The following is a 15,121-nucleotide window of genomic DNA, read 5'->3' as shown; positions in this document are numbered from 1 at the left end:
TGGGGTTTGTGATAAATTACCCGAAGTCCCATCTCCAGCCAGTCCAATCTCTGGAATTCATAGGAGCGCTGCTGAATTCTCAGACGGCTCAGGCCTTTCTCCCCGAAGCAAGGGCGCAGAACCTTCTATCCCTTGCCTCTCAGACCAGAGCGTCTCAGCAGGTCACAGCTCGGCAGATGTTGAGACTCCTGGGTCATATGGCCTCCACGGTTCATGTGACTCCCATGGCTCGCCTGCTCAATGGACCCTAACTTCCCAGTAGTGTCAAGCTACCGGGAATCTAGAAGATGTCATCCGCCTGTCCATCAGTTGCCGCAATTCGCTGCACTGGTGGACCATTCGGACCAATTTGACCCTGGGACAGCCATTCCAAATTCCGCAGCCCACGAAAGTGCTGACGACGGATGCGTCTCGCCTGGGGTGGGGAGCTCATGTCAATGGATTCTACACCCAGGGACTGTGGTCCCTCCAGGAACAAGATCTCCAGATCAACCTCCTGGAGCTCCGAGCGGTCTGGAACGCGCTGAAGGCCTTCAGAGATCGGCTGTCCTACCAAATCATCCAAATTCGGACAGACAATCAGGTTGCAATGTATTACATCAACAAGCAGGGGGGCACCGGATCTCGCCCCCTGTGTCAGGAAGCTGTCGGGATGTGGCGTTGGACTTGCCAGTTCGGCATGCTTCTCCAAGCCACATACCTGGCAGGCATAAACAACAGTCTGGCCGACAGACTGAGCAGAGTCATGCAACCGCATGAGTGGTCGCTCCATTCCAGAGTGGTACGCAAGATCTTCCGAGAGTGGGGCACTCCCTCAGTGGACCCTTTCGCCTCTCAGACCAACCACAAGCTGCCTCTGTTCTGTTCCAGACTACAGGCACACGGCAGACTGGCGTTGGATGCCTTTCTCCTCCATTGGGGGACCGGCCTCCTGTATGCGTATCCTCCCATACCTTTGGTGGGGAAGACTTTACTGAAGCTCAAGCAAGACCACGGCACCCTGATTCTGATAGCGCCTTTTTGGCCCCGTCAGATCTGGCTCCTTCTACTTCTGGAGTTGTCCTCCGAAGAACCGTGGAGATTGGAGTGTTTTCCAACTCTCATTTCGCAGAACGACGGAGTGCTTCTGCACCCCAACCTTCAGTCTCTGGCTCTCACGGCCTGGATGTTGAGGGCGTAGACTTTGCTTCGTTGTGTCTGTCTGAGGGGGTCTCCCGCGTCTTGCTTGCCTCTAGAAAGGATTCCACTAAAAAGAGTTACTTTTTCAAGTGGAGAAGATTTGTCGTCTGGTGTGAGAGCAAGGCCCTAGAACCTCGTTCTTGTCCTGCACAGAACCTGCTTGAATACCTTCTGCACTTATCAGAGTCTGGTCTCAAGACCAACTCAGTAAGGAATCACCTAAGTGCAATTAGTGCTTACCATCATCGTGTAGAGGGTAAGCCATCTCTGGAGAGCCTTTAGTCGTTCAATTCATGAGAGGGTTGCTTTTGTCAAGGCCCCCTGTCAAGCCTCCTGCAGTGTCATGGGATCTCAACGTCGTCCTCACCCAGCTGATGAAACCTCCTTTTGAGCCACTGAATTCCTGCCATCTGAAGTACTTGACCTGGAAGGTCATTTTCTTGGTGGCAGTTACTTCAGCTCGTAGAGTCAGTGAGCTTCAAGCCCTGGTAGCTCATGCTCCTTATATCAAATTTCATCATAACAGGGTAGTACTCCGCACTCACCCTAAGTTCCTGCCAAAGGTGGTGTCGGACCACATACCCACCCTGCTGAACGTCAGTTGCACACATTGGACTGCAAGCGAGCGTTGGCCTTCTATCTGGAGCGGACACAGCCCCACAGACAGTCCGCCCAATTGTTTATTTCTTTCGACCCCAATAGGAAGGGGGTCGTTGTCAGGATACGCACCATCTCCAATTGGCTAGCAGATTGCATTTCCTTCACTTACGCCCAGGCTGGGCTGACTCTTGAGGGTCATGTCACGGCTCATAGTGTTAGAGCCATGGCAGCATCAGTGGCCCACTTGAAGTCAGCCATTATTGAAGAGATTTGCGAGGCTGCGACGTGGTCATCAGTCCACACATTCACATCACATTACTGCCTCCAGCAGGATACCCGACGCGACAGTCGGTTCAGGCAGTCGGTGCTGCAGAATCTGTTTGGGGTTTGAATCCAACTCCACCCTCCAGGACCCGATTTATTCTGTTCAGGCTGCATTCTCAGTTAGTTGTTCTTCGTAGGTCAATTTCTGTTATGTCCTCGCCGTTGCGAGGTTCAATTGACCTGGAGTTCTTGTTTTGAGTGAGCCTGAGAGCTAGGGATACCCCAGTCGTGAGAACAAGCAGCCTGCTTGTCCTCGGAGAAAGCGAATGATACATACCTGTAGCAGGTGTTCTCCGAGGACAGCAGGCTGATTGTTCTCACCTACCCTCCCTCCTCCCCTTTGGAGTTGTGTTTACTCATTCCTTTGCTTGTCATTCAACTGAGCGGGAATGGTCGCGCACAGGCGGGAAGACGGCCGCGCATGCGCGGTGGGCGTGCCCTGCGTGCGGGACCACCTGCAAAGTTTTCTTCCGGTTGGTGGGGGCTGCCGTGGACGTCAACCCAGTCGTGAGAACAATCAGCCTGCTGTCCTCGGAGAACACCTGCTACAGGTATGTATCATTCGCTAACTGGCTCCAGATTGTAAAGATAGGCTGAGCCAGTTCTGCCTTTACCTCCAGTGCATTCTAGACTTGCAGATCTTGTTTTCCTAGGGAAAGTAAATAGAAATCCCAGCATGCAGTGGCTGGGGTGGTGGTGGGGGTACACACCAGGACTTGCTAAGTTTAGTTCTGATTCAATGAATAGTTTTTTCACTCAACGAATAGTTAATCTCTGGAACTCTTTGCCGGAGGTGGTAACAGTGGTTAGCGTATCTGGGTTTAAAAAAGGTTTGGACAAGTTCCTGGAGGAAAAGTCCATAGTCTGCTATTGAGACAGACATGGGAAGCCACTGCTTGCTCTGGGATTTGTAGCATGGAATGTTGCTACTCTTTAGGGTTCCATAATCTTGCTACTCTTTGAGATTCTTCATGGAATCTTGCTATTCGTTATGATTCCGGAATCTTGTTACTCCTTGGGGTTCTGGAATGTTGCCACGATTTGGATTTCTGCCAGGTACTTGTGACCTGGCTTGGCCACTGTTTGGAAAACAGAATACTGGGCTAGATGGACCATTGGTCTGACCCAGTATGGCTACTCTTATGTTCTGGTACTGTTTGTCTTCCCCTCTAAACTTGGTCCTGGAAATGCCTCCACCTATGGATCACTCCCCTGTCCCACTGGGGCACATTGTTTGTAATACTGGCTGACTCCAGATGTTGTTCTGCAGCTGTGGCCCTTCCTATGAGGATCTGCGTGCCGAGGTGGAGCTCCTGCACCAGGAGAGAGACAGCCTGTCTGCGGAGTTGAAGCGCAGTGCTCAGATCATCGAGAGGAAGGTCAGCGAGGCCAGAAAGAAATGTGAGTGTGTGTCGTAGCTGTCTTGGGGAAGGGGCGTGGGAGGACGCCTCATAGAAGGGAGAAGATGATAAGGGGAGATCCAGCGGGAGGCTGGGATGGTCTCGTTTCAGCATCTCTCTTAGGAGACTTTGGGGCTGGGACGAGTGCTTCTCACTATGGAATGGGTTAGGAGGAGGTGACACTTTGGTAGTTTTATTAATTTAGTCATATTTGTTATATCACTTTTCATTACAGTTTACAATGAACTCATAGTAACTGTAATAACATAAATAATAAAGGCAGTAAAATATTAAAACAATCTTAATGCTAAATGTGTGAAGGTAGAAAGTGTAGCAAAACAATAAATTCCAGAGAGACTATACACACGAATCGGAGATTCTCTCCCTTTCCTCTCTCTCCTTGCAGTCGAGGTGGAGCTGGATGAACAGCAGGCTGCCATGCGGCATCTGCAGGAGGCCTTGGAGGAGGAGTCCCGGTCACAGCGCTTACTAGCACAGGAGCGACGTGCAGCGCTAGAGGAGAAGGAAGAGAGAGAAGAGGACTTGAAAGAGCAGCTGAGGACAGCAGAGCAGGTTCTGGGGGAAAGCAGGGAGCATGCAGAGGCACTGAGAGATGAACTGTCCCAGCAGCAGGAGCAGTATGAACAAGGTACCTAGGAAATGCCCTCATGTCAACCCCCACACACACGCAGACGCATACCATCTCTCCATCTGAAGGACATCCTGACTCTGACACATCTTACAGAACCTTTTGACAAGCCATTTTATCTCCCCATGGTGTATTTTTAAAACCCAGACCTACTTCTGATTCTCAGTGTGAGTGACCTTGAGGAGAGTCGCAATCTTTTTAGTTCCCCATCCTGCGTGTGTAGAATTCAGAATCTAGAGGATTGGCTATAAACAAGGATTTAATATCCTGCAACTTCTGGTAGGAAAACAGTTCCCCAGAGAAGAAACCTGCAAATGCAGAATTGCAGCAGCAGTTTTCCACTGCTTTTTTGGTACTTCTAACTCCTTTGCAATCAGGGTTGGGATCTGCTGCCACAAACCTCCATTCCCAACTCCCTGGGCATTTTTCCATTTTATATCCCACCTGGTCTGGTCATTGTACTTTTTCTTCTTATGTTCTGCCTAGTTCTCAGTCTGGTCCTTGGTGTGTCCTTCTCTCAGCCCTTCAGCAGAAAGTCACAGAAGTGGAGGCTCAGATGCAGCAGCAGCTGACAGAAATGGAAAAGCGGCTGCAGGAGGCCAGGAGGGAACATACCAAAGCAGGTAATGGAAAAGGTGGTACTGTATTTTTTTTTTTTTTTTTTTTAAAGGTGAGACGCATCCTGAGAAGAGTCCAGCACTTCAAACTATCCCTCGTTTCTGTCAACGGGCTCATCCTTGGTGACCTTTACAGGTTCTTCTCTTAAATGACTGTAGTCTTTTAATTGTTAAAATCTGGAACTTCTGTTCAGAAATTCTTTCAGCAGTTCATGTTTTTTTTCTGCTTTTCAACTCTCTTCGGGTGATACCATTATGAATCTTTGCTCAGATCCCACTGGACAGTCTAGATTTTGATATGTGGGTCGTCTTTCTCTTGGTGGGGGTTGGGAACCCTGTTAGCATTGCAGAATCGGTCACACTTCCATTTATGCCCCCCCCCCCCAATCAAAAGGTCAACCTGCAGGCTAGACAAATATGTTCTATAGGCCATAGTTTGGGAAACATTTATTCTAGAAGATGGGGAAAGACAAGATATAGGTAGAAGAAAGCATATTCCGTAGAATGGAAATCTCAGAGTCAAAGGGGGAATCATTGTGAAACTGGAGAGAGGAAGACTTGACCAAAAATGGGGAAAAATACTGCCCCAGACTTCTAGGAAAGGTGGTACAATAACTCAAACACAGATAAAGATCAATAGCTCATCCATACCATCTACTGATGTTAACTATCCCTTCTTCTTCCTTATTCTTTGTGCTTGTCCCATACTGTCTTGAATTCAGATATAGTCTTTGTGTCCTCTGCCTCCACTGGGAGGCCAAGCCACATATCCACCACCCTTTCCCGAAAGACGTATTTCCTTGGATTACTCCTGAGTCTCTCTCTTTCATCTTCATCCTATGCCCTCTTGTTCCAGAGCTTCTTTTCATTGAAAAAGTCTGTCTTATCATATCTCCCCAATCCTGCCATTCTTCCAAAGTATACATGGGGCAGATACAAAGAGGGTAATATTTTAAAGGGGCACCTAGTTTAAGAGGGCACACTATGTCTATAAAATGCTAACGTAAGCAGTGGAAATCAGGCCTACCGTTGATCAGTGGTTCCCAAATTTTGAGTCAGAACCCCAAAAAGGATCACACCATTAGTAGATAGGGTCAGAAAGACAGAGTGCTTCTCCTTCCTATGCCTATTAGTGGAAGTCAGCCGTGTACAGTCATGGGCCCTGCCCCCTCCTCCTGTCCTGGGCTACCTTTGAGACTGGTAACTTGTGCACAGTACTGGGATCCATGAGCATACCCTGTACTCGCTGCTGCTGCTCTGTTTTTGCTTTGGATAAGCTGGGAAAGGAGGAAGAAGTGGATGAGAAAAGGGAAGGGCATGGGGTCTGCTTTTGCTTTACATCATCGGGGGGGGGGGGGGGGGGGGGGTCATATGTGACCATCTCTGGGAAAAGGTGACTAAAGTCACCAGAAACAAAAAAATGTTTTTTTATAAATTCTGTAATACAACAGTCCAAACCACATCCTTTTTATGTGAAAAAAAGAAAGCTACTGGAGTTCACCCATGTAACTTTTGCAGATATGAAAAATCAGTCACTCTCAACATTTTGGATTTGCTACTTTGTCACCTTTTCCCAAAGATGGTCACATATTAGATAAAGTTTGGGAAGCACTGCCATAGATTAATATCTAAGACCTGCAGATGGAGATTAGGTAGTTATTGATGAGTTGACTAGTTCAGCCAAATAGTCATGATCAGCTGATGTATTTTGTTTCCGTGATGATGACATCAAAAGAAAGTGTATTTGGCTATTTTCCCTCATTTGGAAGACAAGATATTTAATTAATTACCATGTTCCCATACAGTTGTAGCTCTGCGACAAGTGGAGCGCCAGACAACCCGCGAGAAGGAGAGGGCACAGGAACTATTGAAAGTGCAGGAGGCTGCCCAGCAGCAAGAGATTCAGCAGCTCAGCAAGAAACTACAAGAACTGGAGAGAGACAGGAATCTTCTTATGGTAAATCTCACAGATTCTCTGGGGGTAATTTTATAAAACCGTTTCTGTTTGTCAAACCTGTATCACATGCAAAAAAAAAAAAAAAAAGGGCTTTTATAAATTGTGTGACCATGTACATGTCTCCGGCCTCATATTAATGAACATTATTTATTAGGGAGGGCCTCTAGACTGGTCTGGTGGCACTAAAGGAAAGAAAATGAGCAGATAAGACCTAATTTCTCCTGCTTTAGCATCCTCACAGTACAAAGACCAGGGACACTCAAATGAAATTACATGGAAATACTTTTAAAAGAAATAGGAGGAAATATTTTTCATTCAAAGAATAGTTAAGCTGTGGAACTCATTGCCGGAGGATGTAGTAACAGTGGTTAGCGTACCTGGATTTAAAAAAGGGTTGGACAAGTTTCTGGAGGAAAAGTCCAGTTATTGAGATAGACATGGGGGAAGCCACTGCTTGCCCCGGGATTGGTTACATGGAATCTTGCTACTCTTTGAGATTCTGCCAAGTACTTGTGACTAGAGAGTTCCATGGGGACAGAAATCTTACCCGTCCCTGCATGTCCCCACAGGAATCTAAACTGTCCCTACCCGTCCCTGCCACACGTAATTTCTTGCATCCCAGCCCCTGCTGCACCACAGTCCCCTTATTTTGACATGAAAACCACTTGTCCCTGAAACATGCTCTAAACAAAATAATCCATTTGTACAAAAGAGATGAGGTGAAGATGTGATTCCATGTTCTCCAATGAAAGGAGAGTTTAATGTTTAATGTTACTTCCAATCTTTATAACACCAGGCTTCCCAAGGCAGATTAATGAACCCATCAGGAAACAGGATATCCTCACTGAAATCTAGCCATCTGTATTGTATAGAACAGTGTACAAAAATGAGCACAAAATACAGCCTTTTAGAGCTGTTTCCACCAGCTACAATAATTTTTGAAGCTGCTTATTTCATTATATTTATATCTACATAGAGGAAGCTTTCAAATAAATTAAAATGCTGCCTACCAACTAGAACAGCTTTTGACTTTTTACAGATGGACCACGCATAGGCAGTTCTTTATTTCTAACAATCTTTTGCTATTGTATTCAATAGCGTTTGCTATTGTTTTGGGTGAACCAGTGTGGCGGCAGTCTCTGCCTACTGGCTTCAACCCATTGGGCTAGATCGCCTCGTATCTCCTGTTCTCAATCTAACCTCCTTGCCCCATTTTTTCCCTCCTTCCTGCACCCATACTCTACATCCACCTCCCCTCCAGCCCTGGGCACCCTCCCCGCTCAAACTTGAAGTCACCCTAGTGGTCTAGTGGCTTTCTTCGGGGCAGAAAAGATCCCTACTCCTTTCCTGCCTGCTGCTGCCACTTGTTTAAAATGTCCGCTGAAGAAAAGAAAGATGTGAGTGAAATGATTCAGAGGGAGAATTCCTTTCTTTGAATACCACTTGTCAAACTACCAACTATGCTAAAGAGGGGGAAGGTGGTTTCGAGACTCAAAAGGAGCAAAAACTGGAAAGTCCTCTATGACGATCCAAGGAATCAGCAAAATAGTAGAGGATGACACACAACTCACAGGCAGGCTGGGAGTTGTAGAAAATAAAAAACACTTTATTATAGCACCAACAGCAAAGACCCGACACGGGTCTGTGTTTCAGCGGGCAAGCTGCCTGCTTCAGGGGTCACATACTAACACTCTGTGATGGTTGTAGTGTGTTGTACTTGGTGCAGTACTCTGGATATCCGATAAAACAATCTGTCTGATGGTGGAAGAAACCACTGTAGTTCAAAACAAACAAATGCTGCCGTCATCCTCTACTCTTTTGCTGTTTTCTTTCAAGCCTAAAAAAACATGCCAAAGATATGTTTCTCAAAAACTACAGCACTTGAAGCATAACTTCTGAAGAACTAAGCCATAATAGAAAAATGGAGACAGATTTCTTGTAGCGGAATCTGTTCTACTGGAAAATCTGAGGATGTTGAAATGTTAGAGAGAAATTAAGTCGGCTAATCAAAATCTCCATCGTTAGGTCAGTGCCTCCCCCCCCCCCCCCCCCACACACACACACACACTATACCTCGCTGGTGATCTACTGGCGCATTGGGGCAGGAGTGATCCCCACTAATTCCTGCTTATGCTGTTTCTGTGGTGAAAATGGCTGCTCAATGTTCTTGGTTTTACATTTAAATGCTAGAAACTCCATCTGAAGGAAAATAAACCAACAAGGGGAAGGAGCTCTGATCTGAGTTATCACCTTCCACTGAGGCCTGCACCAGAAGTTCACCCCAAAAACTATCTCTGGCACATGAGCCAAGCTGGTAGGAAAGACCAGTTCTTCGGCCTAGCACTCTGAAAGAAGTGCTGCTGTTGGCCTGAACAACAGCCTCAAACCCAAGCTCCCTCAGGACTAGCAGAAGAAAGGCAATCATCCCTCCTCACTATACATGCATATTCCCACTTGTTTCTGCTAACTGCTGCTGTAGCCTGGAACAAACTCGGAGCAACTTCCAATCCAATTATTTAAAAACTCCTTTCGGGGGAATGAAAAAACAGCGGTGAACCAAGTGTGTGTGTGGGGGGGGGGGGGGGGGGAACTGTGACTCCTCTGAGTGTCATCCCCACTCCAGATCAAATTAAAATTTGTACCAGTTCTCCAACTGGATCAGGAGCTGCTTCAGTAACAGGTCTAGAAGTTGCACGGTCCGCACATCATCTACTAGAGACAGAAGTACTGTTATCAGGCAAAGAACGCTGGTCAGCAGGCACAGCCCACAGGTTCTGAACTGATCTGGTGAGGACACTTCGGAAAGGAAGGATTCACAGGTTTTGTCTTGTAGCTTGAACAAAAGGTTTGGCAGTCTTTAAGATGACTATAATATTTGAATATATGCAATTTTTGTTCTTGGAAGGATTCATTTAGCTCATAATCCTACATTTTTGTTGGCAGGCTCTGCATCCCTAAAATGACTGTTTTGTATGTTAGTGAAGTGCTTTAAGTTTTAAAGCTGTTTGTAAATGAGATGGTTCATGAGACTGCATCTTAATCCCTCTCTCACAATCTTCAATCCCTCACTGGAAATTGTTGTTTCTGTTGCTTCCTGTTAATGCCTTTTCCCCTACCACAGGCAACCCTGAGACAGGAGGGCCTCCTGAAACAGTATAAGGAGACTAGAAAAGCAGCCATCCAGCCCTCCCCAGCCTGGTATGAGTCGCAAGCAGGAGACAAGCCTTCCCTTCAGCCCCACACTTTGAGGCCTGGTGCTGGGCAACCTTCCAAAGGTATGAGATTTATATATATTTTAAATTAAAGTTACAACAAAAGACATATAATAATGCACAACTTACAATACTGTTGAAAAGTGACCAATTTTTGATTAAAGAACTCTCCATCCCACACCCACCCAAACCTGAAACTACCACCTGAACTGCACAAGATCAGATACCATCCAACCCTGGGCCAACTGTGTTATTCCTTCAGGAAGACCCAGACTATTAAACAGCTGTTGCACATAAAACAAAGCCCATCCCCTTCTCCCTTCCCCCTCCACAGAAAAATATGCTCCAGTTCACAAGTTCAATAAAGAACTCAGGGATTGATGTGGTAAGGAGTCCCAAAACAAAGACCATGTTTGCTGAAATTGACGCCAGGCCCTAGGAGAGCCAAACTTGGCATCCAGCCTTTCCATTTTCAACAAATAAAAAGAGTTTATTCTTCCAAAAAGTCATGGAAGGGGGATCCTGTTGTTGCCAATAAAACAAAAGACATCTCCGAGCCATCAAAAGTATGAGATTTAAATTTGTCTAATTCTCAGAGCCCCAAAGACAATCAGGATAAATTATATCTGCTACCAGCCTGCTTTGCTTTGATCCTTGTCTTCTCTCTAAGCAGGAGAGGAGTGACCTAGTGGTTAGGGTGGTGGACTTTGGTCCTGGGAAACTGAGGAACTGAGTTCGATTCCCAGCACAGGCAGCTCCTTGTGACTCTGGGCAAGTTACTTAACCCTCCATTGCCCCATGTAAGCCGCATTGAGCCTGCCATGAGTGGGATAGCGCAGGGTACAAATGTAACAAAAAAAAATAAAAATATCACTATTCCAGAACTTGTGTCCATCAACCAGCAGGTGGAGATAGAGAACTGAAAACTGAGCTGAGACATATCTCTCTTGGTATCCAGTCCGGCTCCTCAATATTTTCTATCTCCTCCAGCAGATGGATGGAAACACTTTTCAGCCTCTGATTCTGAGTGCTTTGCTCCTGGTCCGCTGGTCCCCAGTTGAGCTTTGTGGGTGGCTTGAGTCTACAGTCATTAGTGGAGGTCTTCAGATTCCTGTCTCTGGTGCCCCGCAAATTGGCTTTTTCCCTCCCTTCACCTCTCACATGTGTGTGCTGTGGAGCTCTCCTTTTACAGCACAACTTTTTTTTAAAGAAAGGAGATGGAAAGAGGTTTGCTGGAAAGCATGGGACACCTGAGCCTTTCTCTTCTGTGGTAAGACTTCTAGAGACTGTGAGCTTGAGGGAACAGCCGGCAGTGGTAAGTCCGACTAAAGTTTGACTTGGAACCGCTTGGAGGGCTGCAAGTTCTATTTAGTGCAGGGGAGGGATCCTGATTCGCCACTTGAGACACGTGCAGTGCTTGTGACAGTTGGGGTGAATGGCAATTTCCGCAGAGGCAGTTAAGTGGGGTTCTTGCTGTGGGACTAGCTGGCCGGCATTGCAATGCATGTAAATCAGGAATCCCACGGGATGTATAAAAATCTTTGGATTTGGCGCAGTATCCAAATACGCTGGTGTCTTCAAGCTCTCCAGCAGGGTCGGTGTGCACTTTGATGCAGGAGAGTGCGGGAACAGGCGCCATTTTGATGGGGCCAACTGACAGGGAAGAGCAGCCTCTGATTACATTCAGAGCACATTTTATAGTCCCAGGGCCTGACAGAGCATTCAGCTGCATCAGGATTTTTGTTTTCTCCGGAGTTTATATTGCTCTTACACCAGGTCTATTTACTGATGCAGGGACAGTCAGAGTTGTTGCAAGGTGCTTCACTTTATCACCCCGCTGTCCTTCCGGCTCCTAAGAGATCTCGTTTGGACCTCCAGGAGTGGGCAGATGAGGCTATCTCTGTTTCTTTCTCCTTATCTAATGTGGCCTAGGTCTATTCAGAGAAGCCATTTTTGAAGAAGCTGTTAGAGGAGGGACAGAATCCGAAAGTACTGAGGTTGTTTCATAAAGAGGAGCTCAGTACTCTTATCTCTGAGGCAGTGCTTTCCATTGAGCGTCAGGAGTTCCATCTTCCTTGATCATGAGGGAGCTTAGAGGACCTTCCCGATGCATCCAGACATGCAGGAACTGATTACAGCAGAATGGGTCGTACAGAACGCTGGGCTGAGAGTGGGAAGAGCCATGGCTCACCTCTACTCATTAGTTTTGGAGGAGACTGTAAATTACAACTTCCCAGAGTGGACTCCCTGGTTATGGTGGCAACTAAGACCACTTTGCTGATGGAAGGGGGCATTGCCCTAAAAGATCTACAAGATAGGAAGGTAGAAGGCTCGCCGAAACAAGCCTTTGAAGTGGCCTCTTTGGACCTTCAAGTGACAGTGTGCAGCTCATTTATGGCAAGAGCATGCCTGTAGAGGCATCAGCAGTTGGCAATACAAGATGGACAATCGATGTAAACACTAGCTGGAAGCGAGGTTAGCCTTCTTGGCAGATGCTGTTTATGAGACATATTATGGGTTACAGCCCACAGTATGTCTTTGGCTGTTGCGGCAATGGGCAGCGGATGCAACGTTGAAGTCACATCTAGTTAAACTGCCCTTTCAGTTCAAGTGGCTATTTGGAAAAGATCTCAGTAATTTGGTGAAAGACCTGGGGGAAAGTAAGCCACAGTGGTTGCTGGAGGATAAGCCAAAAAGCCTCTTGTCTGTCTTAAGAGGGCTCTTGATCACAATTTTGAGACAGCAGACTGTACTGGCCTGGTCATCAGCAAATAGGATCAGAAGTCCCACTTTCAGGCACGCCAGGCTTCCTTTTGTGCAGACAGGAAGTCCTCCTCCTCTCAGTCAGCTAGAGCACCCAATGCCTCCAGAGCTTCGCAGTGATGCGAGGCTGGTCCACTCTTCTCTTCCTCCAGTGTGAGGACGTCTTCAGGAGTGGGCAAACATGTCAGACCAGTGGGTTCTGGATATTCTTACAGAAAGCTAGAAATTGGAGTTCCCCCACCCAGTCCCTCCTCTCTTCATGCAGTTTCCTTATTGTAAGGGAACCAACGTGGTCGAGCTTCAGGCCACTATTGATTCCTTGCTGGAGCTTTGGGCCATTATTCCAGTTCCCCAGACTAATCAGGGACAAGCAGATATTCTGTCATCATTGTCCCAAAGAAGGAAGGCACCTTTCATTCGATCTTAGATCTCAAAAAGTCTATACCACTGTCTCCGAGTGTCTTGTTTTTGCATGGAGACACTAAGTGCAGTTACAGCCTCGGTTCAAGTGGGAGAATTTCTCACCGCCCTTGATCTCAAGGAGGCACACTTGCATATAGCCATATGGTTGCTGTATCAAAGGTTTCTACGTTTTGTGGTGCTGGGTCTTCACTTCCAGTTCAGGGCTTTGCCCTTTAGTCTCTCCACGGTTCCAAGAATGTTTACCAAGGTTATGGTGGTGGCGACTTTTGAATTAAGATCAAAGGAAATGGTCAGAAGATTTGAAGAAAAGGGATATCCATATGACTGGTTCATTCGTGCATTGTCCTATTCAGACAGTGTGGCGACGATGGACAAAATTGTCTGTCTTCTGCAGTCGGGTTGGGTGATCAATTTCTGGAAGAGCAGACGAACTCCATCGCAGACGCTGAAGTATCTGGGCATTTTATTTGACACAGCACGGGAGAGGTCGAAACTGGTTCAACAGATTCGTCTTCTCAGGGTCTGGGACTATGTCCAGGTTCTAGGGTCAATGATGGTGGCGATGGAAGTGGTGCCATGTGCAAAGGCTCATATGCGACCATTACAGGAATCTCTTCTCAGTCGCTGGCCTCCTGTGTCACAGAAGTATGACCTTCATCGGACACGGAGTATGCAGTGGTATTTGTCGCCTAGGAATTTGACTGTCGTAACTCCTTTTCTGATAATACAATGGGAGGTAGTAACAAAGGATGCCAGCAAGTTGGGCTGAAGAACTCATGACAAGTTCCATCTGGCACAGGGCACCTGGACGGAACAGGAGTCTTGATGATCGATAAATCATTTGGAGCTCAGGGCAGTGCAGAATGCCTTACGTGACTTCACTTCCTTTCTGGCGGGGGTCCCAGTCTAACTCTGCAATGATAACTTTATCTTTGCCCATTCTTCTTAGCTCTGTCCCAATCGGTCCTCAACCGCAAGTTAAGGTATTGTGTGTTTTCCTGGACAATACATTATCCTTTCAGCCACAAATTTCTCTGATACTCAAGAAATGTTTTTTTCAGGCTCTGTCAGATCCATTTGATCAGATCATTATTAAACCCCCCTGCCTTTAAACATATTAATCCAGTCGTTCATTATTATTAGTGAGTCAGACTATTATAATACACTCTACACTGCTCTTAGAGCAAGTGATATTTGACAGCTACAACTAATTCAAAATACAGCCATAAAACTGACCATGGGGGCTGTAATGTTTAACAATACTATGTAAGCCACATTGAGCCTGCAAATAGGTGGGAAAATGTGGGATACAAATGCAATAAATAATAATAATAATAATGCTGTGTTTAGAGCTATTCTCAGGAAGAATAAAGTCAGACAGAGACCAAAAGACAGGAAAAGGGAGGTTTTATTACTAGCTCACCCAGATATTGTTTGATTCTTGTGGGAAGCAAGCCATTTGCAACCTCTTTTCACACACGTCTAGAGTGGAACCTTAATTTAGAGTTTTGGGCTCTTCAGAAGTCTCCTTTTGAGCCACTCTAGAAGGCCTCCTTGAATGATCTTGCACTAAAGACAGCATTCTTGGTGGCTGTTGCATCGGCACATAGGGTTTCAGAGCTTCAGGCTCTCTCGTCAGGATCCCTTTCCTTCCTTTTCGGAGGCAGGGGGTCTCCCTGCGCACGGTTCCTTCCTAAAGTGGTATCAGCATTTCATCTCAGCCAATCTTTAGAGCTTCTATCCTTTTGCAGAGGATGAAGTGGCTCAGTATTCTTCCTTGAAGCTTCTTGATGTATGTAAAGTCCTCATTAGATATCTGGAAATCACGAATGAGTTTCACAAATTGGACTGTGCTTTTTGGTAAACAGTCTTGGCCTAATGGCTTCCAAGCCCACAGTTGTTAGATGGCTGAAGATTATTACATTAGCTTATTTGCTTGCAGGGAAACAGGCGCCTCAGTTCTAGCGGGCTCGTTCTACAAGGTGTACAGCGACATC

The 15,121-nt window shown here is 46.4% G+C and overlaps 1 protein-coding gene across 4 annotated transcripts in view; it reads left to right on the top strand.

The window, feature by feature from the left end:
- CCHCR1 (coiled-coil alpha-helical rod protein 1) overlaps positions 1–15,121 on the top strand; it is a 52,532-nt gene that overhangs the window by 28,681 nt on the left and 8,730 nt on the right. For 2 of the 4 annotated variants that reach the window (XM_030197414.1, XM_030197413.1), the window contains exons 13-17: positions 3,374–3,504; positions 3,910–4,152; positions 4,674–4,775; positions 6,575–6,726; positions 9,848–10,001. In XM_030197414.1, the coding sequence (XP_030053274.1) occupies positions 3,374–3,504; positions 3,910–4,152; positions 4,674–4,775; positions 6,575–6,726; positions 9,848–10,001 (782 nt within the window). Of the gene's footprint in view, positions 1–3,373; positions 3,505–3,909; positions 4,153–4,638; positions 4,776–6,574; positions 6,727–9,847; positions 10,002–11,148; positions 11,209–15,121 lie in introns of those variants that run through there. The other 2 variants (XM_030197415.1, XR_003941522.1) reach the window with 2 other exon arrangements.

Source organism: Microcaecilia unicolor, chromosome 3 (genome assembly GCF_901765095.1).
Source record: "Microcaecilia unicolor chromosome 3, aMicUni1.1, whole genome shotgun sequence".
Taxonomy (NCBI): domain Eukaryota; kingdom Metazoa; phylum Chordata; class Amphibia; order Gymnophiona; family Siphonopidae; genus Microcaecilia; species Microcaecilia unicolor.
The sequence above is the reverse complement of the archived record's forward strand: the minus strand, read 5'-3'. Positions and strand labels throughout refer to the sequence as shown.